This window comes from Hypomesus nipponensis, chromosome 24 (assembly GCF_054491055.1).
Source record: "Hypomesus nipponensis isolate SF chromosome 24, ASM5449105v1, whole genome shotgun sequence".
In the NCBI taxonomy this organism is placed as follows: domain Eukaryota; kingdom Metazoa; phylum Chordata; class Actinopteri; order Osmeriformes; family Osmeridae; genus Hypomesus; species Hypomesus nipponensis.
In genome coordinates, this window is record NC_140384.1 from 5,903,652 (window position 1) to 5,930,782 (window position 27,131).

Sequence of the window (27,131 nt, forward strand, 5' to 3'; positions counted from 1 at the left end):
AGGCGCAGTGATGATGGGCAAACAGAATGTCTCTTCGGCAGTTCTCCCAAGACTGCGGGGTTCTTTGCGGTTTCTAGACCAAAGCTATGCCACGCATTATTGTTGTCTAAGCACACGAAGTAGGCAGATGTGTCTGAACGTAGCCATGTCTCCAAATTACTTTGCCTCTGCCAGAGGTTAGATGGTCACTAACCGCCCACGCGCTGTATGCCAAAACTCAAATTTTGTTTTCGTGACTCGCAGCTATGTTGTTGTTTGCGTCTGATACCGTTCCCAGGTTGAGTCCTCTCCTCTGTGTGTCTGAACAACACAACGCAGCTCCTGAGGTGATACAGCATTATGGTGCTCTCTCGTCTACCGTCTTCAAACCATCTGCTGCCTGCTGTCTCCAAAGAAGACACTCGACTCAAGGCCGTCGAAAGAATCCCAGCAATGCATCTCCGTTATAGTTGCAGGGTTACGGGAGAGCGTATTGACCTCTATAGCATGTGAACCACTCTTTCACAGAGATAAAACAGAATAGAAAAACATAATTAGGAAAGGAATGTGTGGAAAAACTGCCCAGAACACATTTTTTATACTGCTCACAGAATATTCGTCATTCATTTAACAAACAACTTAGGACGTGATTGATGATTTGTTGAATCTTTATTAAAGGTATTTCCTTGCAGGACTCAGGTGAACATATATCAAGCGTTTAGTGCAATAGGCATTTGGTTATAATTTTACTCCTTAAAGGCTGTCGCACGTATATAGAATATACTTGGTGTAACTGTGTCTGATATGCTGACAGTTGTAGCTCTACAACTTTATTTCAAATCTGACACAATTGACAATTGTGTAAAATAGCATCTACTGCACAATGAGGAGAATACTGTACAACAGAATGAAAGGTTATACACAGTTAGTGACAATGGGTGCTGTCAGGATGATAATATTCCCATTTTCACCCAACAAATCCCCGTGTTAACTTAAACAACTCTATGTATTTAAATGTAGATTCTCAAACCATTCCAGTCTTTTACATCATTGTCAGAAAGTGAAGGGACTTTTGGAACCAGCCTTCGGTGAAAGGGATTCTATTCTTGAATAGTTGTGTGGCACTGACATGCCTCTCTCTTTACTGAATATATATATATATATATATATATCCATATATCTATACATTTATTTACAAGGGGAATCTATACTGTACATGGATAAAATAAGCAATACTTCGAGGACAGTTGACAAAATCTCAACAGATCTTTACAATTTCTAAAAATACCATTTGACTGTAAACCTTCTTGATCATAAATATTTCATAATTTGAGGACAGTGTCACTCGCAGAGCTGAGACTTCAGTTGGGAATCAACTGACATTCCAGCAGTCCCTGAAGGTAGGCTTTCAACACACCATCGTACAACACCCCATCAACACACACAGCTAGCCTGTACACTCATACACACAGAATAAAAGTGCAGCCATATGTCCCACACACGCAGTGGGCCCATTTTAATATCCATTTCATATTAACTTGTCCTCTCCAGCTCATTAGCAATAATTGATCTACTTCTTATGAATGCATTAACAGCCAACTGGCAAATATCCCTCGCTCACAAGCTCCTTCTCTGATTCCCCTTTACTATTTTTAGTCTGACTAGAGTTGTGAACAGTGCCAGTGAATATGCAAGTTCTGACTGTATGTGTTTGTATGGAGCTGTGGGCTTTGTTTGTGGATATTACAGTAATTCACCCATTTGGCACATGCGTCTTACAGTCTCATTGCTATAAGGACTATAGAGATGAAACAATAGCTGAGGAACGTTGACTCGATCCAAACTGTAAATGAGATCATGGAAACATTGAATGCCAGCTAACAGCCCATTTAAAAATGTGAATCTCATATTCGCTAGCTTTAGAAATCAAAATTCCCGGACTCTTAATAGACTCCAAGCTAAATAATGTACAAGATTATTACATACAGTGGGTGAATATGTTCATAACACAATAAGAAAGCTATACAAAAGATATTTGAGTCGAGATGATATAAAGGTATAGTTTGACATTGTGTCTATGCAGCCTGTGTCAGAGCACCATCTTGGTTGAACCTCTTCAAATGTCAAATCTAAATGGAGATTGAAGGTACGAAGTCAGATGCTAGCTTAAGTGTATCCATTATTTCAAAAGGTCAATTTAGTGTCATTTGTCTATGTTGATGGGTTTCCTCTTAAGGCAAAACATGCTGTGTTTCGATGACAGATCTCTACGGAGCAGACAGGCAAGGGATGGGGGTGCGAGTTAGGCCATGTCTCTGTACCCCTACTGATAGCAGCTGCACAGCGCCAAGATGCCCAGGAGCCCATCACACCTGCTGCCTCTCAGCCCAAACTTCCTCTCATTAAACCAGGCGAGGGGATTTCTTCCCCATTGGCTTCGACAGTTTACGCCATTTAATCGGCGTCCTAAAGCATAAAGGGTGAGATCTAAGGGAGGGGAAAGGGGAGATGGGAAGAGACAGTCTTCCTGATTCGACGCGCTGCGTTCGGGGCTGTTCTCCGTACCCAAGCGACTTTAAAGCGCATTGTCCTGCCACAGGCCCTGCAGATACGCCGAGTTGAACTCGGCCACCAGGAAGTCGACGTGTTCCCTCTCTTTGGTCTTGAAGGCGTCGGCAATGATGCGGACGGCGTCCCTGTGCTCCCGGCCTCTCAGGGAAACCCCGTTTACCTCCAGGATCACCTGGCCCACCCGCAGCTGGCCACAGCTGTGGGCCGACCCCCCCTTCTGGTAGAGAGAGGGGGAGGGGGGGAGGGGGAGGGAGGGGGGGAGGGGAGAAGAATAGCAATAAGAGACATTTTGAGGAAGGGAGAGTCCGGCGGAGAGAGGAAGGAAAAAAAGACAAGAGAGAGATCGAAAGAGAGAGAGAAAGAGCACAAAGAGGGCCGAGGAATAACAATTAGATCCCCCCACGGACAAATGACAACCGACTGGCATGAGCCGAAGGACAGTGATGGATGAGTGAGTGAGGGACTGTCAAAGGGCGATTTGTCCGAATACAGGAGCATTTTGATGTGGCCCTTGCGGTTGAATGTCCATTAGTCTGCCTCCCTGTCAGGGTATATAAATAGAGACCTTAAGGCTGGCAGAGGAGGGCATGGCTCACACCCAGACCACACACTGAGCCATGTTGGACACACAGCGGAGGCACATGGCAGGCTGCTAGCTCCAGCACGCTACACCCAGACCCCACTCTCCGACCGAACGAGAGTTGTCTGGTAAGCCCTTGTCCAAGGTGCTTTGGGGAGGGGGGTCTCTTTGCATGCTCGATGAGACTTGAGTATGATCTTCCGAGCGCCGTGAAATAGACTGGATAACAAATATTCTCCTCATGATGTGCGCTGTAATGTGAACCTATTCATTGTCTAGACAATATATTGTTATTTAATCAGTTCTATTAAATAGTGGGGGGATATAATTGGTTTAATGAGGCTGTATCCTTGCCAAGTCAGTTTAATTACAGGAAGCATTGTGTTTGATGAGCCTGTGAAAGCCTTGGTGGGCCATCACTGTTCTATTGTGGTAAGATTTATGAAAGCTGTTGCTGGAGTCATTGTTATGGAAATATCAGCTCTGCCCTCTGCCACTCACACACACACACACACACACACACACACACACACACACATACTTCCAAACAGAGAGAAGACAGGGTGCCAAGACAACTCATTTAACCCTAAAATCATTGTCAAAATGGATTCCAAACTGCTTTGGAAAAGCCTTCCTTGCAACATTTAAAGCATTCCAAGGATTCTAAACATTGTGGCGTTCATTTACATGGTGAAACATCCACGTGAGGGCCGATGTGACGCCAAATCAATGCAAATACAGGCTACCTTTCTCAAACAGATGCCACGGAAAGGTCTTGTTGAACCGGAGGCGTCCGGAAAAAATGTCAGACGTCCCAAGAGAGTGATAAAACATGCTAATCCTATGCAGACTAGAGTGAACTTCGGCTCGTCAAAAACGTCCCGAGAGGGAGGGGTCTCTCTCTCTGGCGTGTCGCTCACCCTCACCTGGATGGTGACGATGCGGGGCAGGGGCTGGCGAGTGTTGGCCCCTCCCTCGATGGCGATGCCCAGGGTGTCGGCATTCTTCGCCACGCGTACCAGGGTAGCGGTCACGACGGGAGCGCCGCACTGCCAGGTTACCACGTCAGGACACACAGACAACACACTGTTAGGGGGTGTAGCTAGGCCCCCCCGCCCCCCCCCAGCCCAATGTCCCGTGATTCTGCTCTGCCCTCACCTGCAGGGAAGGGGGTCCTGGAGGTGCCTGGGCCCCTTGGGGAGCCTGGTGGTGGGCCTGGCTCTTACTGGGCCGAGGGCTGCCGTCCTTACTGAGGCCTCCGGCCTCGGCGATGTCCACTCCGCTGTCCTCGCTCAGAGTCTGCCCGCTGTCGGACAGCTGAGACAGAGTGGCCCCTGGGCATCAGAAACACACTGTGGAATTACCAACAACACATCACAGCCTTGAGCCTCCGCACACACACACACACACAAGGTCAGAGACTATCCTTTTCTTACCTCGCTGACCAGGCTGTTGTGTGTAGTCGGCAGCCAGCCTGTGCACGTCCGCCGTGACACAGTGCTGGCTGAGGGAGGGGGAGCAGGGGCGCTCCGGGGTGCGGGAAGGGGGCACGGGCAGCGAGACGGAGGGGCAGGGGGAGGGACACTGGGAGGGGGAGGGACATGGGGAGGGGAAAGGGGAGCCGGCCCGAGGCGAGTTGGCGCCCATGGCTGTGTGGGACTTCTCGTAGGAGCAGGATCGGATGGGGGGCTTGGCGGGGGTCTCCCTGGGGGGAGCAGTGCAGGAGGAGCTGTGGTGGAGGGAGCCTGGGCAGGTGTGGTGCCCGGAGCCGGGCCGGCCGGGGTGAGGGTGGTGGTGGGGGTGCTGGTGGTGTGGGTCAGAGTTACAGGCAGGGCTGGAGTGCTGGAGGGAGCCGTGGGACTTGTGGAGGCCGGCGTTGGAGCAGGCGTGCTGGCCTGCGGTGGGGGAGTTATGGCGGCTGGCGGAGCCGAGGGACTTGACAGACTTGTGGTGCTGTTCCTGGTGCAGCCTGGTGGGGGCAGTAAAGACCAGGCCCGACGGGGCCTGCCTGGATGAAGGCCGCCTGCAAAGCTCTCTCTCCCGGGGGGGTCTTGCCTGGGCAGAGGGGGGAGGGGGCTTGGAAGATGGGGGGGACTCAGCTGTGGTCTTTGCTTCGTTCTGATAAGAAAAATACAATACAAAATGCACACACGTTAACATATGAGCACACATTTGTATGCTGGCAGTGAACACATACTGTTCTCCACAACTCACCAAGGAAATTTCCGGAATAGTGTTTGCAGTTTCCTGCGCCTCTACCTGTTTGCTGCTCCCATGCGAGCAGTCGTTCTGCAAGAGCAAAATACTGTTTATCGCAAAACAACTCGGCTTGTTGCTATTCTGTGAGCAGGAGGTCAGTGAAACCTCAACAGGCAGCTCCATACTTGCCGCTGCCTGACAGCACAGCAGACTCTGGTTAATATCTCAAACATGTCACAACGCCATACAACATCCCGTTAACCTCATCTGAACCGCTACGAAAGACCAATCAGTTAACTCCAATTACTTAGTGGGGTCAGCGTTTTATAGCCGTGGTAGTGAGGGCTGCCGATACAGACAGTTGCACAAGCACAGAGTGTGCTGAGAGAGTCAAATGACCCAGCCAACCATGAAGCCGACTGACCACACAATCAAAACAAACAACAGCAGCAATGGTTCACCTCGCACATATTCAACAGCTTGCCGCTAACAAAGGAAGATAATCCCTGCCCCGGCACAGTGAATAATCCCTGTTTTTGTTTGAGCATAAACCAAAGAGAGTTATCAGTTTAGGATAGCAGCACGGGTCTTAGCCTGACTTGCAGCAGGGTGCTGAGACAGAGTGTGCCCATGGCAGAATGAGGTCTCAATGAGTTGATGAGGGCCACAGTGAAACATCAATACTACACTGTTACTGGGCTATCTCAGCCCAAATCACTACTCTGTTTGACACTGGCGCCAGAGCTGTGCCTCAGCTTGGACAAAGGAGATTAGGATGGATATGCGGAGGGGGGGCAAACTACTCACATGCACAGACACACACAAAAACACACAAGCACACGGTCTTGCACTGATGCACACATGCTGATGTGTCGCTTTATCACGTTCTCCCCCTCTCTCTCGGCCTCTCTCTTTATCACCCCCCTTCCCTTCCCTCCCCCTCCCTCTCCCTCTCCCTCCCCCTTACCACAGCCGGGGTGTGTTGGCCGGGCGAAGCCTCGTGCGGGCAGCGGCTCCGTGGGTGCGCCGCTCCCAGGCCTCCATGCCAGGCTCTCAGGGCCTCCCTCTCGCGGCGCAGCACCAGCCCGTCGTAGAGGTCCAGGTCCTGGGGAGCCACCAGGCGCCTCACGTCGGACAGCAGCGACAGCTGGAGGGGGAAAACAAAAGGGGGGGGCCAAGGAGTTAGCTGACGAGCCGTGCGGGAGCACCGCCAGACTAACTAATGAAGATGTCAGTTCTAGGAAGCAGCTTGACGCGGGTTTACGCAACCATCAAAGAGAGGCAAATGGTGTCCCAGCTGGGCTTACTTTGGCGTGGGTGTTGAAGAGCTCAAACAGGGCCATAGCCAGGGGCTCCACGCCTATGTTGCCCCCCTGGTACTCTTGGAGATAGTAGCCCATGGTTTGTCTCTCTGGGTCGGTCAGCAGCAGGAAGGCCTGCTCCTCTAGAGACACCTGGGTCCCCGGAGGGCCCACACCCCGACACACAGACTGGAGAGAGAGAGAGAGAGAGAGAGAGAGAGAGAGAGAGAGAGAGAGAGAGAGAGAGAGAGAGAGAGAGAGAGAGAGAGTGAGTGAGTGAGTGAGTGAGTGAGTGAGTGAGTGAGTGAGTGAGTGAGTGAGTGAGTGAGTGAGTGAGTGAGTGAGTGTAAGAGAGTGAGTGAGAAACAGAGAGAGAGACATAGAGATAAAAAGACAGACACAGAGAGAGAAAAATAAAGAGTGACAGATTGAGAGTGACCAAGAGAGAGAGAGAGAGAGAGAGAGAGAGAGAGAGAGAGAGAGAGAGAGAGAGAGAGAGAGAGAGAGAGAGAGAGAGAGAGAGAGAGTGAGTGAGTGAGTGAGTGTGGCACCCAGCCTCTAACTACTGGTCTATGGATTAGTGCGTACAGATGCTGCTAGTCCACAATGTTCTGAAGCACCGTGCTCTCTCCTCCCACACACACACGTACATGGGCAGTTGTGAGGTTCTAAGAATAGACACCACTTCAAAAGCATTGGTATTAGGGTGAGTCACAGCTTGTTTTGCCATGAGAACTCCATCATTGTTATCTTGGTAAGCAGCACAAGTTTTTCATGTGACAATTTCCGCTCCCGGTAGACTTCCAACTCTAAATAGTCTGGAACTTCCAGTGCAATTGTCAGATATGATGCATAACCTTTAATCTTTTGTATAAAGTTAATTGGACCCAACTAAAAAAAATAAGCTGCTAATATTTCCAAATAAAACGACATGTCTGAGAACAGCATACATACAGTACAAATCACCATGCAGAAAAAGGAACTTAGACCAGCCTCTGCATTATCGTTGTGGCTAAACACGTAGCGATGCATTGTAAACAAAATGGGACTGCAGAATTGTAATGAGAATCCATTCTCAGCATAAAACAGAAACACCGAGCTCAAGGCTGGAGGGCTCGGAGCAAGACTGGAAGCAGCGGAAGTGAAAACAAGGGATTTACTGGAACAAAGAGACACTTTGCCAGCTGGATTGAACAAATCAATACTTCATAAGAGTGTATAGATTTGATCTGACCTTGTGGGACAAGTTAGGGTGGAAAAACACAGCGTGGCACACAAGGTACAGCTTAATACAGAGCCCAGGTGGTGATCACTAAACATACAATAATAACAATTTATAGGTCCATGTCTCATTTAAAACAATATTGACTTTATCGCTTGAATTTCCCTAGGGATTGATAGTGAATCGCAGTGCATTGCATATCTATCCACCATCAGTATGATGATCTAGCTAATAAAAATGCAACACATTACCTTTCCCAACAATTCCAATGGGCAATCTGGGGTCTACGATATGTGGGGGGAGGGGGGGGGGGCGGGGGGGGCGGATGGGGGGGTGAGGAGTGTGTGTGTGTGGGGGGGGGGGGTAGTTTTTGGACAAGGTGCATTCTCGAAGATATTCATGACTTCACCTCTGGGTGGACGCTCAAATCGATCCATTCAGAGGGCCCTGATAGACGTTTGGCAAGACGCCGTGGCAACGCACAGTCAGCCCTGGTCGATCCAGGAGTGACGAGCGCAGCCTGTCCTTCGTTAGCTGCCCTTAATCAGCAGTGAGCAGCAGGTCTCATTGGGGTCTCATTACTGCTGTGTAAATCTGTGACAGCTAATGCTAACCCCAGCATACCCTCACAGGAAAACCACGGAGAATAAAATGTGATGCAATATATTGAAAAGACTGGGATAGGGTTTCAGGTCTGAAACAATAACTGGATGTTACTGAATTGATTAAATACAAACGGCAAAGGGTAAAATCTTCACGTTCATTATCATCCCCATCCTCATGAACACAATTGCTACCAGTGTAACCTGTGAGTGGACTATACAGTACATTTATTCATTAGGCAGACGCTTTTATCCAGAGCGACTTACAGTAAGGACTAGGAGGCCTTTCTCAATTCAGTGCTCAATGGCACTTCCGGGCTATGTTGTGACCGGTGCTTTGTTCCTGTTCCCTGCCCTGCAAAAATTGTTCCCCTGATGTCTGTGTCTGGGCTCAATGACACACAGCCCAGACTCACTCAATCACAATGAGGCATGCTGGGAGTCTGGAGAACATGCTGGAACACGGCCCTCCTAGCTGCTAATGCTTAGCAAGAGGGAATGAGGGAGAGGTTATGTGTGTGTGTGTGTAAGTATGTGTGTGTGTGTAACAGAGTCCAGGGGGAGTGGTTTAAGCTGTGACAGACCCCCTCCAAGGTTAACCTCCAAATGCAGTATGAGTTTGCGGTATTTATCAAACAGAGAGGCACTACATACAAGCCTGAAACTCCCCCCCCACACACGCACAAAGCCCAGGAGGGGAAGGATACATCTGTACAGACTACCCCAACATTTTGTATTACCTGTGGCTATAAAACTATCAACAACTGTGGCCCACAACCAAGTAAACTGTTAAATTGTGTGATGTCCACCTGCCTTCTTTCAGACAAGAGACATGCTTTGATTTACCAAGCGTAATTAATTCATTTTACCCCTTGTCAGTTTAAACGGGTCGTGTGACCCGTACTGAATCAACACAGCCCGCCGTCCAATCTCCAATTACAAAGCTCATTAGTCGAATGCTGGCGGCAAAAAACGCCGGACTCATTTTAGATGAATAGCGGTTTAATTTTAGTAAATCCTCCTGATGTTTATCATTTTAGCATTCTAAGCAAATTTGCATGGTGCTTCTCTAAAATGTACAATGATAAAGGAAAATATTTTTAACCGAGAAGTAAGGGAGTGAGTGAGTGAGAAAAAGAGAGATAGAATGAAGTATCTGTATTGTACTATACTGCATGTGTTTTAATGTAGTCGTCTGTTACATTGACATTTTTTATACAAAAATGTTTTCCTTTCCATTTTCTCTCAGCCTCAACCTCAGCAGTCTGTGCTGTATACTGTGACTTACTGCACAACAGTGGCATGCAACAATCCCATAATATACAGTGGCTCGCAAAACTCTGTCTCCCGCATGAAGCTAAATCCTGTGAGTCACCTTGGGGCCTTAAATGGTTCCTGTGGGGGAGCCAAATTCCTGGAAAGATTGACCCAGAGATGAGTGCAGGGACTGGGGAGAGGAGGGTGGCCGGCTGACAAAATCCTCCTCCTAATTGCCAGTAACACAAGTCAATGCTGTACTCCTGACCTCCTAGATGTTTTCCTCCTCTGCCTGCCACCCTGCCCCGTCATCTTCAGAGGGCCTCTAACCACGAACCCCTCAATCCCTCAACCTTCAAGTAATGACTAATCGTTTCAATTCTCCCTGAAAGACGTGAACTCTATTTTCCGCCCTGATACTGTCAAGATAGCAAATGCGGCCGTCCTCTCTGCACCCCTATCAACCATTTCTCACTGTCCTCCGCTCGTATATGCGAGACAACACGTACACAGCTTGTCACATCCCGCCCAACTCCCTTGGACCTAGGTCATGTCTTGGTTCTGTGTGTGTGCTCACCTCTCCTCTTATTTCAGTGTCTCCTCCCTGCCTGTGATTGACCTCGCCAGCCCTGATTGACAGCACCTGTTTTCAATCGAGCCCCAGTCTATTTAGGCCTTGTGTTTCAGTCTCTCATTGCTAGTTTGTCTTTGTACCTCATATCAAGTCTTGACAAGCCTTGACTTCTGTATCCAGTAAAACCTTTTTTTGTGAATATTCGGAGTCGTGCTTTTGAGTCCACCACCTATCGTCGTTACACAGCCAGAGTGACCACGAGGTCCTCCGGTCCATCAAGTGTGTGATGCTGTTTGTCTTGGCGATGCAGCATTTAGACTGTGGATGGACAAGGCCTTTAATACAATCCCCAGATAGCATCTAAACAGACAGCCAGGAGTTTCTGTGTTTTTCCCCATAGGTGATGCTACGCCTTCCATAAGGTTGACAGTTGACGGAAAGATCTAATCTGAAGATTGGAAACCCATCAATGAAGGAGGCCTTTTGTTTGGCTGAGTCTGTGCGTTGGGGTGTGCGTTTTTCATTTCAAGTGTTGTACAGTCAGAGTGATTCGACGTACCTTTCCTAATGCAGGTGTAGCCCGGCCCGACAAAGGTCTGCAAGGAAAAGAAAGACATGGAAGGTCAGAGGAGGAGCTGCCTGCACCAAACAAACACACAAACACACACACACACACACACACACACACACAGCCTGCAAAACATCCAACCTGAAAGCCCCCTAGACACGTCTGGCATGTTTCCATTCAACGCCCAGAACATCCCCGACACCTTGCGCCGGCGCGTCGTGCAACTCAAAACAGGAGTCAGGCAACGTAAGTTTAATGAAGCACGGGGCTAAAAGCCACCTTGCATGATTTGCAAGGGGGAACGTCAGGGAAATTTATACCTCCCTCGGCCCTCAATCAGCTCGGCTCCATTAGGACTCGAGACAGACGGGGGGAGAAGGCGTACAGCAGAGGGAGGGAGGGGAGGGGGGGGCAGAGACACACCTCCCTGTCCGACACAATGGAGCGGTGACGGCGCTTTCGCAACCACGAAGCCACGTCAGCCATCCTTCAATTACACCATGGGGCTCTGGTGCTCATATCCGATAGCCCTGACAGTTGGACAAAGCTGCAACAAGGAGCCGAGGGGCTCACGGCGGCTGCTGGCGCAAAGCCTTGTCGCGTGTGCTAATTCTCGGATGTGAGCAGCTGACGGAGGGATGTTTAATTGAAAAGGATGAAATGGGATTGTTAATGCACGTGTCAGGCCTTATAATGAAAACGAAGAGAAGGTAATTGATTTCACGGCGTGTAATGGAGTTTTTTTTTTCTTCTTCTTCTTCCAGATACACGCATGTCCAAAGGCAACAATTTTCAGTTCACATGAAAGCCTGTGCATTAGACAGGCCTTGTCAAGAGGCACCTGACGATAGCGGTCAGGCACTCACAAGTCGTCCGCCTACCAATCCCGAGGGCCCAGAAATAATCCGGCAGAACAGGCCTCCACCCTCGATACCAGTCGGTCCTCACCGTGCGTTAGTGCCGGCCGTGCTCTCCGCAATGACAGGACTGGTGATCCACTTGGTCTCGTCCACCACGGTGCGGGCGTGGGGCAGCTTGCCAACGTCTCGCACCCTCACCAGCAGGCGCTGACACGTCTTCAGGACGTGCACGGCGTCGTCGTGCGGGATGGTCGAAAAGCTCCGCCCGTTTACCTCTAAGATCTGGTCGCCCACCTGCGGGAAGGGAGAGTGGATGGTGATGGATACACACACATACACACACACCTATGTTTCAGTTTTACATACACAGCTTTAGTCAGTCAAGATGTTTTTTTACAGAGCGTGTTACAGGCTTGTGCTTTTCAAGGACGTGTCTGTATTCAGGACTGTGGTGCTGCATACAAACTCAAACATCCAGACAAGCCCTTGAATCAGACCTTAGCTGACCAGACACTACACACGGTCATTGGCCTAATCACACACAAACAACTGGAATGATTACATCAGTGGTGAAAGAAGTGCCCTTTATAATCAACATTATTCATAAACCACACTTCTATGACCACAAGACTGAAGGGCACCAATCAATAGTTATTATCAACCACCAGCCAACTGGACAAACATAACAACCCACAGACAATGATTATTGCTAATCGATGTTTGTTCTTGGTTTTTATGCTTTTTCGGATGCAGTGAGTTGTTTGAGCCTAACCTAACGACAATGGCAAGCTAATCAACTCCAATTGAATTTACATCATTGATGAAGTAGCCTAGATGACAGTTCATGACCACACTGTGTTTTCATCGATCCCCTTGTAGTGTTAAAGATGGTCTATTTGCAGTGAAGATGGGGTATAAAAGAAGAAATACAGAGTTGAGGAAGTTGCTGAGTTGCAGAAGAGGCACAAAAGCCTCTTCCACTTGGCCAATGCACCTCTATCATTGGCCTATTCTCTTTAGAGGAAAGGAAGTACAGGAGAAATTAGTTATCGACTTCCTTCCCCCTCCCTCCTTGCGCCAGTACATTTATGTGCAGTAGAATCAGCTTGAGTGAAGCTCATTACTCATGTGTGTGTGTGTGTGTCTGCGTGTGAGAGACTAATTTATACCCCAGTGCCGCCTACAGCTCTGTCAGGGGAGGGGCGCAGGAAAGACAGGGTCTGTAAACTCATCTACGTTCCCCGCCCTGAGTCACCTAATCATGAGAGAGACCGCCGGAAACACTAGGCAGTTGTTTTATCGTAGCTCAACTGCCAGTCGACGTTGTGATTTACAAGTAATGTGCCACCAATCATTCAGGATGAAGTGTGAGATGAAAGGATCGGCTCTGGCTGGAAAATGAGTGATTGTCCACCTACACTGTGTGTTTGTCCTACCTCACTGAGAGGGCAGTCTGATTCTGGTGTCAGGTAGAAGTTTCCGGGTGTTCTGAGAAAGAGGGTCTGGATAATAGGTAGGTAGAGCAGAATGTGCAATCTTGCCAAGAGTGAGTGAGTGCGCTAAATGATTCTGTGTTATTCTAACACAAGGTTTATTTCATCTCCTGCCAAACCTGGACCAGATTGGCTTCCCCGGATTGCAAGTCACTGGCACATCTGTGGGCTGGCTGGTTGAAAGGGCCGGGCAGGAAATGTTTGTTGATCCTCAGGTGGAGTGACACTAATTAAAGTGTGCGTCTGGAAGCGCCAGGACTCGCAGATGGGACGGGACGTACGGCCAATCCGTCAAGGCGCCCAACAGCAGCTGGGTCTTGATTTGCAGAGGGCCCTCGTTAAGGGGTGGAAACCTGCCAATGTCTGGATCTCCGAGTTAAAATGACTGAGATGTCTTTGAGAGGGGTAACCCCTTTTTTTCTGGAGGATGGTATATTTTCATTGGAGGAACAGTTTTAGGGAGACAATGTATGCCCACTTTACGAGAAGAAGTATCAAATTAGATAATATTTGATGCAGTATCAAATTGGCTATAGAAGTATTTCTATTGCTGATATATTAGCAATCCTGTTCTATGGACTAAAAGTACGAGTGTTTCTTCACTACTAAAGCCCTTGTTGTATGTGTCATCTGCACAGGTGCCCATTTTACCTGATATAACTTTCTTTCCAGAAACTGTTTAATATTTCATTTATGCATCAGTGCAAATGCTACAAATTTCAGAATAGTTGACAGCATTGCAAAAAAAAAAGAACAAAAAAAATATCCATTCTCTCTCTATAATTAGACCAAAGATCCCTGAAAAATCTGTAAAATATTAATTTGCTCAGATGGTCTGGAGAATAAAACAGAGTTGTTTCCTGTCTGGATGTTTTCCACAGGAGGAAACTGACAGGACCCAAGGCTGAGGGGTTGGAGAAGTAGACAACAAGAGAGAATGCACAACAGATGAGAGATGGAGAGGAATCAGAAGGGATCCGGAGATGACGAGAGGGACAGAGATTGTCTTCTTGGGTAAACAAACAGCCTCTTTACCTGCCCCGTCGCTCCTGGTCTAATGATAAAATCGCTCAGTCTGCCTTGGACAGACATCAACAACACATCGGAGAAGGTCGAGGTATAGCGGGAAGAAAATATCACTTCTTTTCATTTCCACATATAGTGTCTTCCCATCCGGCATATTTTCTCCACTTTTCATCTTGGTATCCTTTATACAGTATATCTGACGAGTGATGCATGAATTTTTGAAAACGTGTCTGCTGCGACCATTCTGTGTGTGCACGGATGCGTGCGTGAGTATGTGTGTGCGAGTGTGTGTGCGAGTGTGTATCTCTTGTGTTGTTGAGGACCTGACTTATAGTGTGTATCGTTGGCCCTGGAGCCCTAACAATGGGCTGATAGCTTCCCTGGCCTTCCTCCCCATACCCCTGACTGCACAGCCAGCTGGAGAGCAGAAAGGCATCCGTCATCTCGCTGTCAAAGAAAGGCTGCCAAAATGTCAAGCACCGGCTCAATCTTTGAAGAGAACACAGTTGAATTTAGCAGATAAAAAAAAAAATCCAATTGACCTGGAGGTGACATGTCTGGCAGAAGGAGATTTGATAAAAAATAAAAAATACTAATACGAATAGAATTTAATTTAATAAAATATGTTTCCCTCAAGCATTGTTTAGAAAATAATTACATCAGCGCTCGTACAGCAATCCAATACGGTATGTATGTTGAGATATTAGATGATAAGTAGAGGCTTGACAACCCAGCTACAGTAGAAGCGGTTAGCCAAGTTAGCTGTGTTAGCCAGGTTAAACAGCTAGCAGCTAGGGTTAGCTGTATTAGACAGCTAACAGCAGGGGGTTAGCTTGATTAGCACTGTTAGCTGTGTTAGCCAGGTTAAACAGCTAGCAGCTAGGGTTGGTTGTATTAGACAGCTAACAGCAAGGGGTTAGCTTGATTAGCACTGTTAGCTGTGTTAGCCAGGTTAAACAGCTAGCAGCTAGGGTTGGTTGTATTAGACAGCTAACAGCAGGGGGTTAGCTTGATTAGCACTGTTAGCTGTGTTAGCCAGGTTAAACAGCTAGCAGCTAGGGTTGGTTGTATTAGACAGCTAACAGCAAGGGGGTTAGCTTTATTAGCACCGTCACCCAAGTTATCTACCTTCAACGCCCCAGCATCTGCTGCTGATCCAGGGTCCACTCCAGTGATGTAGATGCCCAGGCCATACTCAGCCCCTCCTCGGATCATCAGGCCCAGAGAACGCCCATCATCCAGGTTCAGACTCACCTACGGCACAAGAAACACACATTGGTGAGCACACTTTCAGTACACACACACACACACACACACACACATTGTTGGGTTGCTCAGCAACAATGTGAATTCCACCGTTCATACTGGGGTCAGACACACACACACACACACACACACACACATCTCTATTTTAACCACAGTGAGTACGTACTGATCAAAAGCCCTAATAGAATCCACAGTCTGGGCTACATAGTCTAACTCAGGAAGCTGGACTCAACAAGCTTTGCAGAGCTTGCGACACACTTCAGTCATTCCAAGAAGTCATTGTTGTTCAAACTGTTTTTTTGTGGCAGAGTTCTGACACCCATGCTATATAAATGACTATGCTTACTATGTATTGAGGTTCAGGTGAACGATCAATAATTCCCACCGCAGCATAAAAACCCAAAGAGAGGAGTCCTAAACACAAAGATGGCAAGCCAATAACACTGATTCATGTCCACTGGCTCTGCCTAAAGTGAACCAACATATCAAACTCTTGGCAGAGGTAGTCTGTCTTCTGTGGCAATACCGCTTCGCTGGATGGCACCCTACAGTGAAGACACTAAACATCCCCCTTTTTAATTGTCTTAGGTCATCCCCATCTCATCCAAATACAAGGGATAAAATGAGCACTTAGCAGTTTTGAGGATAATTAATATTGAAATCTATTTGGAATCGATTCCGAATGTTTGTTTTGTGAGCGTTCAGCCCGTCTCTCTGCTCAGTGTAAATCTGCAGTGTTGTGCAGAGAGCCCCGTTAGCTAGCCTCTGCATGCTGCATACCGCTTACGCTGCAGTTTCACATCGATGGAGGTGGGGGGGGGGGGCAGGCGATGGGGAAAGCACAGGGGCAGGCGCGGAGAGGGGGGGCCAGAGGGGAAGGGGGTGGGTCAGGGGGAGAGGGGATGGGGTGGGGTGCGGTGTGATGCCAGGAGAATAAGTGTGGACTGACCTCCATTTCTGTCCCTCCTCCCTCTCTCTTGTTCCCATACTGCCTCTGGCGAAAGTTTTCAAACGTTAATATAAAGCCAGAGTCCAACCCACTTGGTTTTAACTGCCGACGTTGGGTTACCATGGTTTTGTGTCATTTGTGCTCTCAAGTCAATGTTGGCAGGCCCTGGGGAACAATGATAACTAACCGTTTCTGTAATGACACTGAATAAACGGAACGCAATGGCCTGATCGATCTTCTAATGCTTTCAGTTTGAACAGACTCCTACATCCACACACACGCACACACACAGACAGACTACACACACACACACACACACACGCACACACTCCTTACCGTCCTATCCATGCCCTCCAATGAGTGTCCTCTTCTCAGGCTGTCTGGCTGTGCCTCCTGGAGGTCACAGGGAGGGGACACACTTCGTCCCAAGGGATCCACCCAGGTGTAGATGTGGTTGGTTATGTATCCCCCAGGAATACGGCCCACAGAACACACCGACATGGCAAGCTTCTTACAGCCTTTCAGAACCTGACGTGGTGGGGGGGACAGAGGGGGCGGAAGAAATGCTGTGAAAGGAAGTCGGGCAAGGACACTGTTCTTATCAAAAACCCTGTCACACACACACACACACATGAACACGCTTGCGCGCGCGCACACACACACACACACTGGGTTTCACCCTACACTCCTTGTCACCGCAACCATTCAACCACTCATTGTCCTTGCAAGTTTAGCAAAGAATTCAGCCGAGAATACGGCAGTCACGGCTAGCCAAGTGGCTGCTGATGGAGACACGCTGTGCTTTGCTCACGGCCGGTGCTGCCATCAGAACTTCCATCAATGAGTCCATTGTCTTTGGGCTCACCTATTTAAAAGCTGTTCCGGTGTGTCTCCACCTACTCATCACGCTGCTTTATTAGCTGAGGATAGGAGTCGAGAGATCCAGATTGCAAGCGTCAGAATGACTCACACACTGACGGAGGGTAGGACAGAGACACAATGAGGCCTTGTGAAGCTGGCCGGAACGTCTATCCCTGCTCACGCACGCAGGGACGCACACGCAAGAATGAGAGGACTTCCGGACACACACACACGTAATCAAGAAAGGGACATCTCTGATTCGTAGATGGATCCGGTATTTGATTTACACGGTTTCCTCCATATGGGTGAGGCTTGAGTAGAAGTAGAACTTACAGTTGTTTGTTCACACAGTAAATGACAAGCCTGCATTAATTAAACAATTCTAGCTTACTCTGTAAGAAATATACATCAGTCAGACTTTGACGGCTGCCGAGAGTTCTGTAGGTGTACGCTCTGCATCCTATTTGAACGCCTACGTTGCTTTCTCTCTCTCTCTCTCTCTCTCTCTCTCTCTCTCTCTCTCTCTCTCTCTCTCTCTCTCTCTCTCTCTCTCTCTCTCTCTCTCTCGGTCTTTCTCTATCTATCTCTCCCTCACTCTCTCTCTCTCTCTCTCTCTCTCTCTTTCTCTATCTATCTCTCTCTCTCTCTCTCTCTCTCTCTCTCTCTCCCTCACTCTCTCTCGGTCTTTATCTATCTATCGCTCTCTCTCTCCCTCCCTCCCTCTCTCTCTCTCTCTCTCTCTCTCTCTCTCTCTCTCTCTCTTTCTTTCTTCTCTCTCGGTCTTTATCTATCTATCTATCTCTCGCTCTCTCTATCTCTCGCTCTCTCTCTCTCTCTTTCTCTCTCTCTCTCTCTTCTCTCTCGGTCTTTCTCTATCTATCTCAGTCGTTTCAATTAGGTTCATTAAAGCTAGTTAGAGCCGCCCAGTCTTCCCAGAGATTCCAATCGTTGATCTCAAGCTCTGAGTCAATCCTTCACGCAAAGGCCAGAGTTTCGCTGTCCGGGAAAACACAACTCACCAAGGCTGTCCTCTCACTCGCAATTACACGTCACCGTCCCAGTCACAACTAAGTCGATCTCTCTCGCTTTTTCTTTTCTTTTACTCCCCCCCCCCCCCCTCTCGCTTTCCCCTTTCTGTCTGACTCACACCCACATGCACAAACAAACAAATATTGTTTTTACGGACGCGAGCCAGAGTGCTTTAAACCTTTCGTTCTTGCCTCTCCCTTCTTGTTGCAGTGCTGGGGGTGAAGTGGCGTTTATGAACGCCTCCCCGCTGTTGATGGATGTGGCGTGTCTGCCTCAGCACTGAGACTGTGATGTGTCATTCCAGTCCAACAGGGCCCATAAATCAGGTGCTGCCAGGTTCTTTATCACCAAAACCAAACTAGCTGACACGCCCAAGGTCTGGGCACTGAGCGAGGACAGGAGCCTATAGTGCCTGGCTTCGGGGCCACACACACACACACACACGCATATCGCTTATTCAGTTTTTATCAATACTGGTGTATAAAACTGTCAATGGCCTTCATACCTCCCCTGACCTCCGTAGCCCCCTGACTTGATCTAAGCCATGATGGATTGACTATTCCATGTGCCTGGTTAGGAACAAGGAAGCAGCTTTCTCTCTCCCCCCGGCCTGCCATGAGCAACACGAGACCCAGTTGACTGATGTGAACCCGGGTGACTGAAAAACCAGCTGAATTAGCTCACAACGTGTTGGCCCTGACTCCTCTCAGTTTACGATAATTCCTGTGTTCCACCTCTCAGCCTTGCTCCTGTGCCGCAAGAAACGTTGCAGTCCCAGCAGATGGTTCCAGAACACTAAGTAGACTGTTGGCACACTCAGCAACAGTCCCAAAAGGACTGCAGACCCAGAAACACAATTAAACAGGGAGGAGAAGGGAAAGAAAAGTAGATCTGGTCCATCCAGGTCTGACAATAAACATGATGGACATCTTAGGCACATCCCTCAGGTCCAAAAGACGCTCAGGATATTCTTCTGCTTGACGGGACTTGAAAAAGGACTGGTTTGTCAAATTTTCCAAGGCTGGATGACAGGAGGATATCTTAAAGGCTGATAAGAGTTTCTGAAAGAGGCTTTAAGCCCTATCTAAAGAGAAAGGGATGGAAAATATTTTAAGAAGCTGAAATCATGTTTCTAGAATTCATTTGGCGGCATGTAGGACATAGTTAGTAAATGGATTGTCGATTTTATAATCAGCGTGTCTTTATCCGTGGTCCATTCACAGTGTGTTTGCCCAGGATCGTAAATGTTTCAAAGCGATAACAGACAATCTTAATGATGATGGGGATGATATCTAGCACCTAACAGTGTTCAATCACGCCTCATTATCGATGTGGATGGGGAGATCTAGGGTTGTGTTTACGACGGCGCTTTATAGACCCATACGTTCTCCAAGCCAAGGACCCTCATGCTCCAATTAAATTCTGTTCCTCCTCCATTATATCCGACAGCACATAATGAAACAGACACGGTTTGAAAGATGTGCTTGGAATTTAAAATGGATGCTTCTATCCAATTACGGGCCTAATATCATTTGTTTATACCTCAAATCAATGCTGTACTAGTCAACTACCTCATAATACATTGTTGGCCTAGATAAATGTACAGACGGTATTAACTAGAGCTCTGCTAACACTAAAACAAACAAAAAACCCAGAGTGCTCTATGGTCAAAAATAATGCTGTCAACCCATTCACTTTGTGCACGATTATATCACCATTGAATTAGATGTGTAGTCAGCGGTAGTTGGCTTTCTATTCTGGGCCTGGTTTGCTGCAGGCTCCAGCTCGTACACCGTGGCGAGAGTCAAAGATCAGAGCTGTAACTGGTGGAGAGGAGTGACACTCCAGCGCTATCCGGCTATAAACGTCTCCCGGAGGTGCTCTGCGTACAGTCAGCGATGGCGTGGGCTGCAGCACAGCTCTCCCAGGGTCTGCGTGGGGGCAGGATGGGAGGGAGGGGACGGACGGACGGACGGACGGCAGTTTCGCTGGAGGAGGAGGTGGAGGGCTTTATTTTTACGCTGAAGGAGAGGGGACGAGTGGAGAGGGGGTCGCGTCGCGCGTCAGAGGAGGTTGTGGAGGTCGTCAGGCAGGTGCCTACAGGGCTCTTACACGGCTCTCTCCCACTTCTGGGCTCTCTCACCTGCACCCGGGCCTCGGCGCTGGCTGAGCCGCCGCCACGATCTCTGAAATCACTTGATGCGGTCACTTCTCATGTTTTGTACCTTAAGGTAGCCAACAGCAACAAAGTAAGGTCTGCCCGGCTTTACTTCTGCGAGGACAGTATTGTACATAACAGATCACTTAAGGTCCTTGACTTAATAAGCCTTTGAAAATATACTTCCCAGTGCAAAACTGATCATGTTCAGCATAGGACTGGCATGTTTTGTTTTGCATTAATAAATGTAGTGTGTGCTGTATAGAAATATGAACACAGCATGTTATTAGCATTGTGTAGGCAGTGCAAAATGCAGAGGTGCTATTATCATCAGAAAGGTAGCTCTGTAAGTATATGTGTGTGGATGTGAGGGAGAGAGGGAGAGAGACTGTGTGTGTGTGTGTAGGCGTGTATGTTTGTGTGTGTGTGTGTGTGTGTGTGTGTGTAAGGTATATTGAGTAAAATTGGCTGTCACCTCAGATCCCCTTTGCCAGCTGCTTCCATCTCTTCCTCCATCTATCACGATGCACACACACCCCATTCCTCTCTCTCTCTCTCTCTCTCTCTCTCTCTCTCTCTCTCTCTCTCTCTCTCTCTCTCTCTCTTTCTCTCTCGCTCTTCAGACCCAAATCCCCCCAGCTGGCCTTTCCTGCCTGGGACACACTCAGCACACTGTGATGTCCGTAGCCTGTTAGAGTGCTTTTTCACTCTGGAGTTTGATTCACCTGGTCCTCCCACACGCCATAATGGTTGTTATCAAGACTATGTACTTTGAAGGATTGAGAGCTATTCAAGGGCAACCCTAACAGAATGTGATAAAGGTGGTTGCGCCGCAGAAGAAGATGGCATTTTTGAAGATGGCAGAAGGGGGGAGGTTGGAACATCTGTAGATTGTAATAACAGCTGCATCAACCGGAACCACTGACCTTTAGCAAAGTGGCTGGAGAGAACTGGCGATGCACTAATTGCACGCCGTGTTCCACTGAAGAACCGTGAGCAAGACGGGCAGTGGCGAGACAAAACGGGACGGCGATTTGGGGGACGGCCTCGGCAGCACTCTGTGTCGACTGTTCGGATGATCACCACTCACGGGGATACTGAAATTGAGCTGCGGTGAATTCGAACAGGACTACGGATAGATGACGGAAATGATGACTGACACCCACACGCTCGTGTGGAATGAGCAGCTCAATCCAAGGGAGAGCGGCACGTTCCGATTTCAATTCTTCCAGGCCGATCCTTCTGCGAACGTAGTATTCAAATTTCATGTAAATGAACCCACACACTGGAGTCCACATTGAAAAAACGCGTCAACGTTATCCACATCGCCTGCATTCGAAACACATAAAAATATCCACATTTTGCACCTACGTAATTGAATAATATTTCCGTTCGTGTTTACAGTCAAATATGTTGAAGGGTCCCACAAGTACCAAGGGCACACCGAGACCCTCCCCCTCCTGTCCCCTCTGGGGGGGGGGGGGGGGCATATCTAACGAGGATAAAACCGGCGCCACACGCTTACATCATCATCATCCACGCTGGGTCTGCCAAACAACCTGATTACAACAGGATTACAGGAACACAAAAGAACCAGATTACATTACAGCTTCACAGAAGGACTACGTCCCTGCCAAAAGCAGAAGGCTTTTACGAACCCCCCCCCCCCCCCCCCCCTGTAAGATAACATTGTTATCTTCTGTCAAGGTGCAGCAGGTGGTCAGATAAGCAATTACAGAATGAGTGGATCGTTCGTTCGGCATCTGCAGCAGACAGCTGACCGAGACGGAGCCGTGTGTTCTCTGAGAAGAAAAGCCCATCATGACCCAAAGAACCATCCGAAGCACGTAGGGACATGGTACGAAGGACCTGCGGTGAGATGTCAAGCTGGTCCAATGATGCCAGAGAAGGTTTAGAGCATATTCCTGCTTCCATGCCTGGCAATTAGTGATGTAGGTTTAAAAGGCAGCGACAGCTTTGCCATTGTTATTCCACAGCGGTATAATCATACTTACCATGTACCACAATGACCAGTTACAGTACTAATGGTGTGTCAGATTTTCAATCATAGCACAGCAGTTGATTACTGTAATTAGATCAGACACATCTGGCTTTGTGGTGGAGATTCGGAGGGGTCAACCTGCACCTAAGTCCACCAAGCATCATTCTGCTGCCACTTCCAAATCGAGAGGGATTACAGAGTGAAAGAGTTTGACCGGAGGCTTGACCCTCATTATCTGGTTGCAGACTCCAAACAGATGCCACGGAGCAATTTCAAGTCCACCGGCATCTCCATCGGAGACACAGATGAATCAGGACAGTTCAATGTTGTGCTCACAAACACATCGCTGACACCTTCCGTCTGACGATCCTTCCCCTCCCAGTTCTGACAAGAGGAGGGCTGACGTGTTGACGTGTGTCTCTCTGCGGAGGACAGTCAGGGTGATATTCTGAAGTGGGTTGCGGGGTGGGGGCAAGGGGGGAGGGTTCTGGGCAAGAGGCGCAGTGTACCCTGGGGAAGGTATGGAGAAGACGGAGGAAGAGAGCAGGGAGAGCGAGGCAGAGAAAGAGAGAGAGAGAGAGAGAGAGAGAGAGAGAGAGAGAGAGAGAAGGCGGTAGAGCGAGACGAGAAAGAGAAGTCGGAGACAAGGCAGGAAGGAGAAAGGTGGGTGAGACCCAGTGACAGGCAGGCGGAGGCTTTGACAGAGGTAAGTAGGGCACAGTCACAATGAGCCGAAGAACTGACAACCCAGTAATGAATCCAGGGAACACCATTATATCTAGGAATGATGAAGGAAATGCTGGTCTGGGCAGAGACAGCAAACTAATGAAGGACTGAGCTCTCCGTCTACCTGTAATTGGCAACCCAAAAGAAAAACCACTGTTAAGTCCATGTGAACATGCTCATCTCTCTGTCTGCCAGAAGTACAAGACCTTCCAGTACATTCCGGATGGTTTGAGTTGACAGAATATACATTCAGAGTAACATATATTGCTGGATTCACCACACACTCTCTCTCGCAATCCAGTCCTTAAATGAGTTGGGAAAGTGCAGTGCCTCCAGGGAATGTAGGAAGGACATTTCCAGCGTAGAATATAAAGCCTGTTGGATTTGGGCTGGTGGGAGTGATGGTTCCATCCTTCGCACTCAGATTTGCATGGCCTGAGTTCTCCAGGAAGGGCCAGATAAATGAGTTTCAGCTCCACAGGCTACTGCATCCCCATTTCCCCCTGTCTGAACACCCCGCTACCCCCTCCCCTAGCCCCCTCCCCCCAAACACCCCCAAAGCCAGAAAACTGGTCTTTGATGAGGCCAACGTCGTAATCCCAACCTGGGCTCCAAACATAACTGTGGGCTTCACTTGGGAGGTCAACCACAGAGAGAGTAAATAGCTTTTGCCATATTTGTTCAGAAGAGCTCATTATTCACACTCCCTGCGTTACGTAACCTCTTCATTCTCTGAGAGGCTTTTGTCATGACTTTCTCTTTTGGTTGGGTATGGAGAGAAAAAATCACCTCGGTACATCACAAGGTATAAATAGCGGCGAGTTTGAAGCCTGTTTGAACAGTGGTGTCGTTCCAACTGATGTATTTCCTCCCCGGAATGAATGGAGTGCAAGAGGAAGAATTAGCTGTTCACAGAGCTACAAGGTCTTTCGCACCTCAAGCACATTTATACGCAAGCAAACGTGTGTGTGTGTGTGGGTGTGTGAATAACACTACAGATCAAAGGCTGTCCAAAATGTCAATGATGTAAACACCTTGGCAGTCTGGTTGACTGTTTGGGGGAAAACTTGCTGCAGAGCAGGACAATACAAACAAAGTTGACTTCACTTACACGTTTCGTGTTTTTTTTTTCCCCCCTCAGACCCTCAGGCTGTGTGACAGATAAATTTCAGGTTTTCTTACACAAGAAAAGGACAGAATTTCAATGAAACACTTTGAGTTGCGCCACTGTAGAAGGCTCTTTGCCGAAGCACATCTTCTGCCAGCTGCCAAACAGGGCCACTTTGATGTAACACAGACCAGGACAGATTAACCTCTTCTCACCCGGCCTTAAATGCTGCCCGCTTAATTAAAAGCTTTTAATGAATAATTTAGCTCTTGATGATCAGGACCAATGAATAGATGAGAGGCACTGCCTCTTTGGAGAAGACAGAGATACACTGGGACTCAGTGTAGAGGCAGAACAACACAACTGTGATGTAATCATTGCACAGCGCACTCTTGTCCCTGGGTGCTACCACCAATGTGAGCGTTAATGTTAATGGTACAAAATGCTTGGGAGGAGAGAGTGAATGAGACAGCGAGACACTCACATTTTTTTCTCTCTGCATCATTAAGCTCTGCCGAGTCTTGGACCACTGACATTGGCAGCACTTTGAAGGTAAATAGCCTCATCTGAACCTATTCTTTAATCTAATGAGACAGACGGGCCAGAAAGGCTCTTTATTCACAAACAGCTATGTTTATTGTGCAATAACCATCAAGGCCAAACTTCATCCACCGTTCATTTTACAAAAAAAAAAAAAAAAATTATGCTTTTAAAATGCTGGAAATATTCAAAACAGGGCTCTTTCATTCTTGGATTACTCAAATGAATGCCCAAAGTACATCTATAAGTACTGTAAGTATTTTTGGTGTTCAGACATAATGACAAAGAGGGTTTGTTTTAGTTAGGAATGGCTTCTGTGTGTTTCTGTGTTCGACTCAGTGAAAGTCAATGCCATTGCTACAAAAGCCCATGTGACAACAAGCCAGGTCAAGAGGAAACAGCTGTGTTTCATCCCAACACAGCACCGCCAGTATTTTTCCATGAATGTGAGGAATAGTTTGTTTGTTTTTAATGGGGGGGGACTTTTGACCCCCCATAAAATGGGAAAATCACGTGTTCCTCACATTATTGTAAAAATACTGGAGGTGAAGTGTGCCCGGGGCGGGGGGGGGAGGGGGTTAAGGCAGATCCCCCTTCAGCCTCTGCCTGAGGTTTCACATCAGTTTTTATCCTTCTTATTTAGTCAATTCTCCACTCGCCTGCCCTGTACACTTCACATTACCGTTACATAACCACCACAAACTTCCAAATAAATTAAATTAAAAGTTGCGCCCTGCTGGAGACGGCATCCTGCAGAAAACAGAAGTGCGACAGGGCCAAACAGTAGGCTGCCCATCCAGAAGGTCTAACATTCAACATTCAATCTGTTCTGACCTCACTTGAAGATTTGGGTCTTTACTATCTGCACATTCTCTATGACTAGACAAGATCAGATGAGTTCAGAGAGCCGGCGGCCAAATATTCTTAATCTGTCATCCCGTGGTGTAGAATAAATTAAACATTGATTTTGATGGGATTAAAGCGAGTGCCTCAAACTGGACCACAAGCCACTGGTGAACCATCTTGTTTGACACAATTCGTTTTAAGGACATGGCTCTATGGCTGTCTAAAGGCTGGCTCTCACAGCTCCCATAGTGTGTTGTCCAGCTATGCCATTGGCTGGGGCGGTAATGTCATGTGAGAGAGCACAATGTGTCCGAGCATGTCAGTATCATCACAGCCTACAGTGTGTATCAGTTGTGTGGCTGCTGCGACATTGAAACTGAACTGAACATCATGAGTGTGACATAAGTGTTTGTGACAGTGTCCTTGGATTTCTGCGGCTGGGCATAGCAAGAAAGGCACAAACACACACACACACACGCTAACACATACACACACGCACACAAGCCTACCTTGACGGCATCGACATGTGTGACTCTGTCAAACACCATGTCGTTGACTGTCACTATTTGATCACCGACCCTCAGTCCCTCCTTCTCGGCTGAAGATCCAGGTTCCACTAAGGACACATAGATTCCCACACCGTGCTCGGCCCCTCCGCGGATACTAAACCCTAAACCCTCTTTGCTCTTGCTGCGCCTCAGGGTCACTTGACGGATCTCTCCGTAGGGATCCTGCATGAGTGCGTAACCGGGATGTTGGGCCAAGGGAGCTGTCCCTTCAGCCGTGGTGCTGAAACCATCAGGACACGCAGCTGGCGATGCGTGGCAAGGCTGCTCATGCGGACTAACAAATTGCGTCGTGGGAATTGGGACATGATTAGCATTGCCCACTTCGGAAGAGTTGTCTGTGTTATTGCTACTGCTTGCAAGCAGATCCGTCTTTAGGTAGAGCCCTTCAGACGTGTACTGGTCGAACAGTAGCTGGTCTGAACGTGGAATGACCAAACGCAACATGGGCAGTAGTTGACGTTTGTTTGCCGTGTTTAGGATCACTTTCAGAGTTTGAACCAAGTCAAAAACGTTGCGCTTGGCGTGATAAACATTGAGACAATGAATAAACTGCTCCCTCTCAAAGTCGTTGAGCAGTTGGTTGAGAGCGTTGTGGAGCTTCCGAACATTGGCTGAGAGCGCGCGGCCACCCAAGCCTGCCGAGTTCACTGGTGTATTGAGTGAAACGCGCTCCAGATCAGTGCTCATCCTACAACATAACCGAAAACACCACACCACAGATAGTTATATAGCTGCTTCAAACGTATGTTTTCGTTGACTGACTTTTGTTGATTTCTCTCCACTCCAAAAACGCGGCACCACGACGCGAGTCTGGAAGGAAAGTCAAGTGGAACATTGTCATCCTT

At 48.1% G+C, this 27,131-nt stretch overlaps 1 protein-coding gene across 1 annotated transcript; it reads right to left on the bottom strand.

Annotated features, from left to right (window-relative positions):
• Positions 1–629: 629 nt before the first annotated feature.
• On the bottom strand, positions 630–26,973 carry whrnb (whirlin b). Its single transcript, XM_084690488.1, has 12 exons — positions 26,227–26,973; positions 16,784–16,975; positions 15,361–15,486; positions 11,802–12,007; positions 10,845–10,881; positions 6,637–6,819; positions 6,297–6,476; positions 5,345–5,419; positions 4,567–5,248; positions 4,289–4,464; positions 4,057–4,179; positions 630–2,767 (listed from the first exon to the last, which is right to left on the bottom strand). The coding sequence occupies exons 1-12, from the start codon at positions 26,971–26,973 to the stop codon at positions 2,555–2,557; spliced, it is 2,940 nt and encodes a 979-aa protein (XP_084546614.1). The 3' UTR covers positions 630–2,554.
• Between the last annotated feature and the right edge of the window lie 158 nt (positions 26,974–27,131).

What these genes read in the sequence shown, in the direction of transcription:
- whrnb (XM_084690488.1), bottom strand. Translation starts at nt 26,973, where the DNA reads ATGAGCACTGATCTGGAGCGCGTTTCACTCAATACACCAGTGAACTCG. An exon ending in TGGAGGGCATGGATAGGACG is followed by an intron (nt 15,487 to 16,783) that starts GTAAGGAGTGTG and finishes CTTGTGCCGTAG; the next exon opens with GTGAGTCTGAACCTGGATGA. An exon ending in TCTTCAACACCCACGCCAAA is followed by an intron (nt 6,477 to 6,636) that starts GTAAGCCCAGCT and finishes TTCCCCCTCCAG; the next exon opens with CTGTCGCTGCTGTCCGACGT.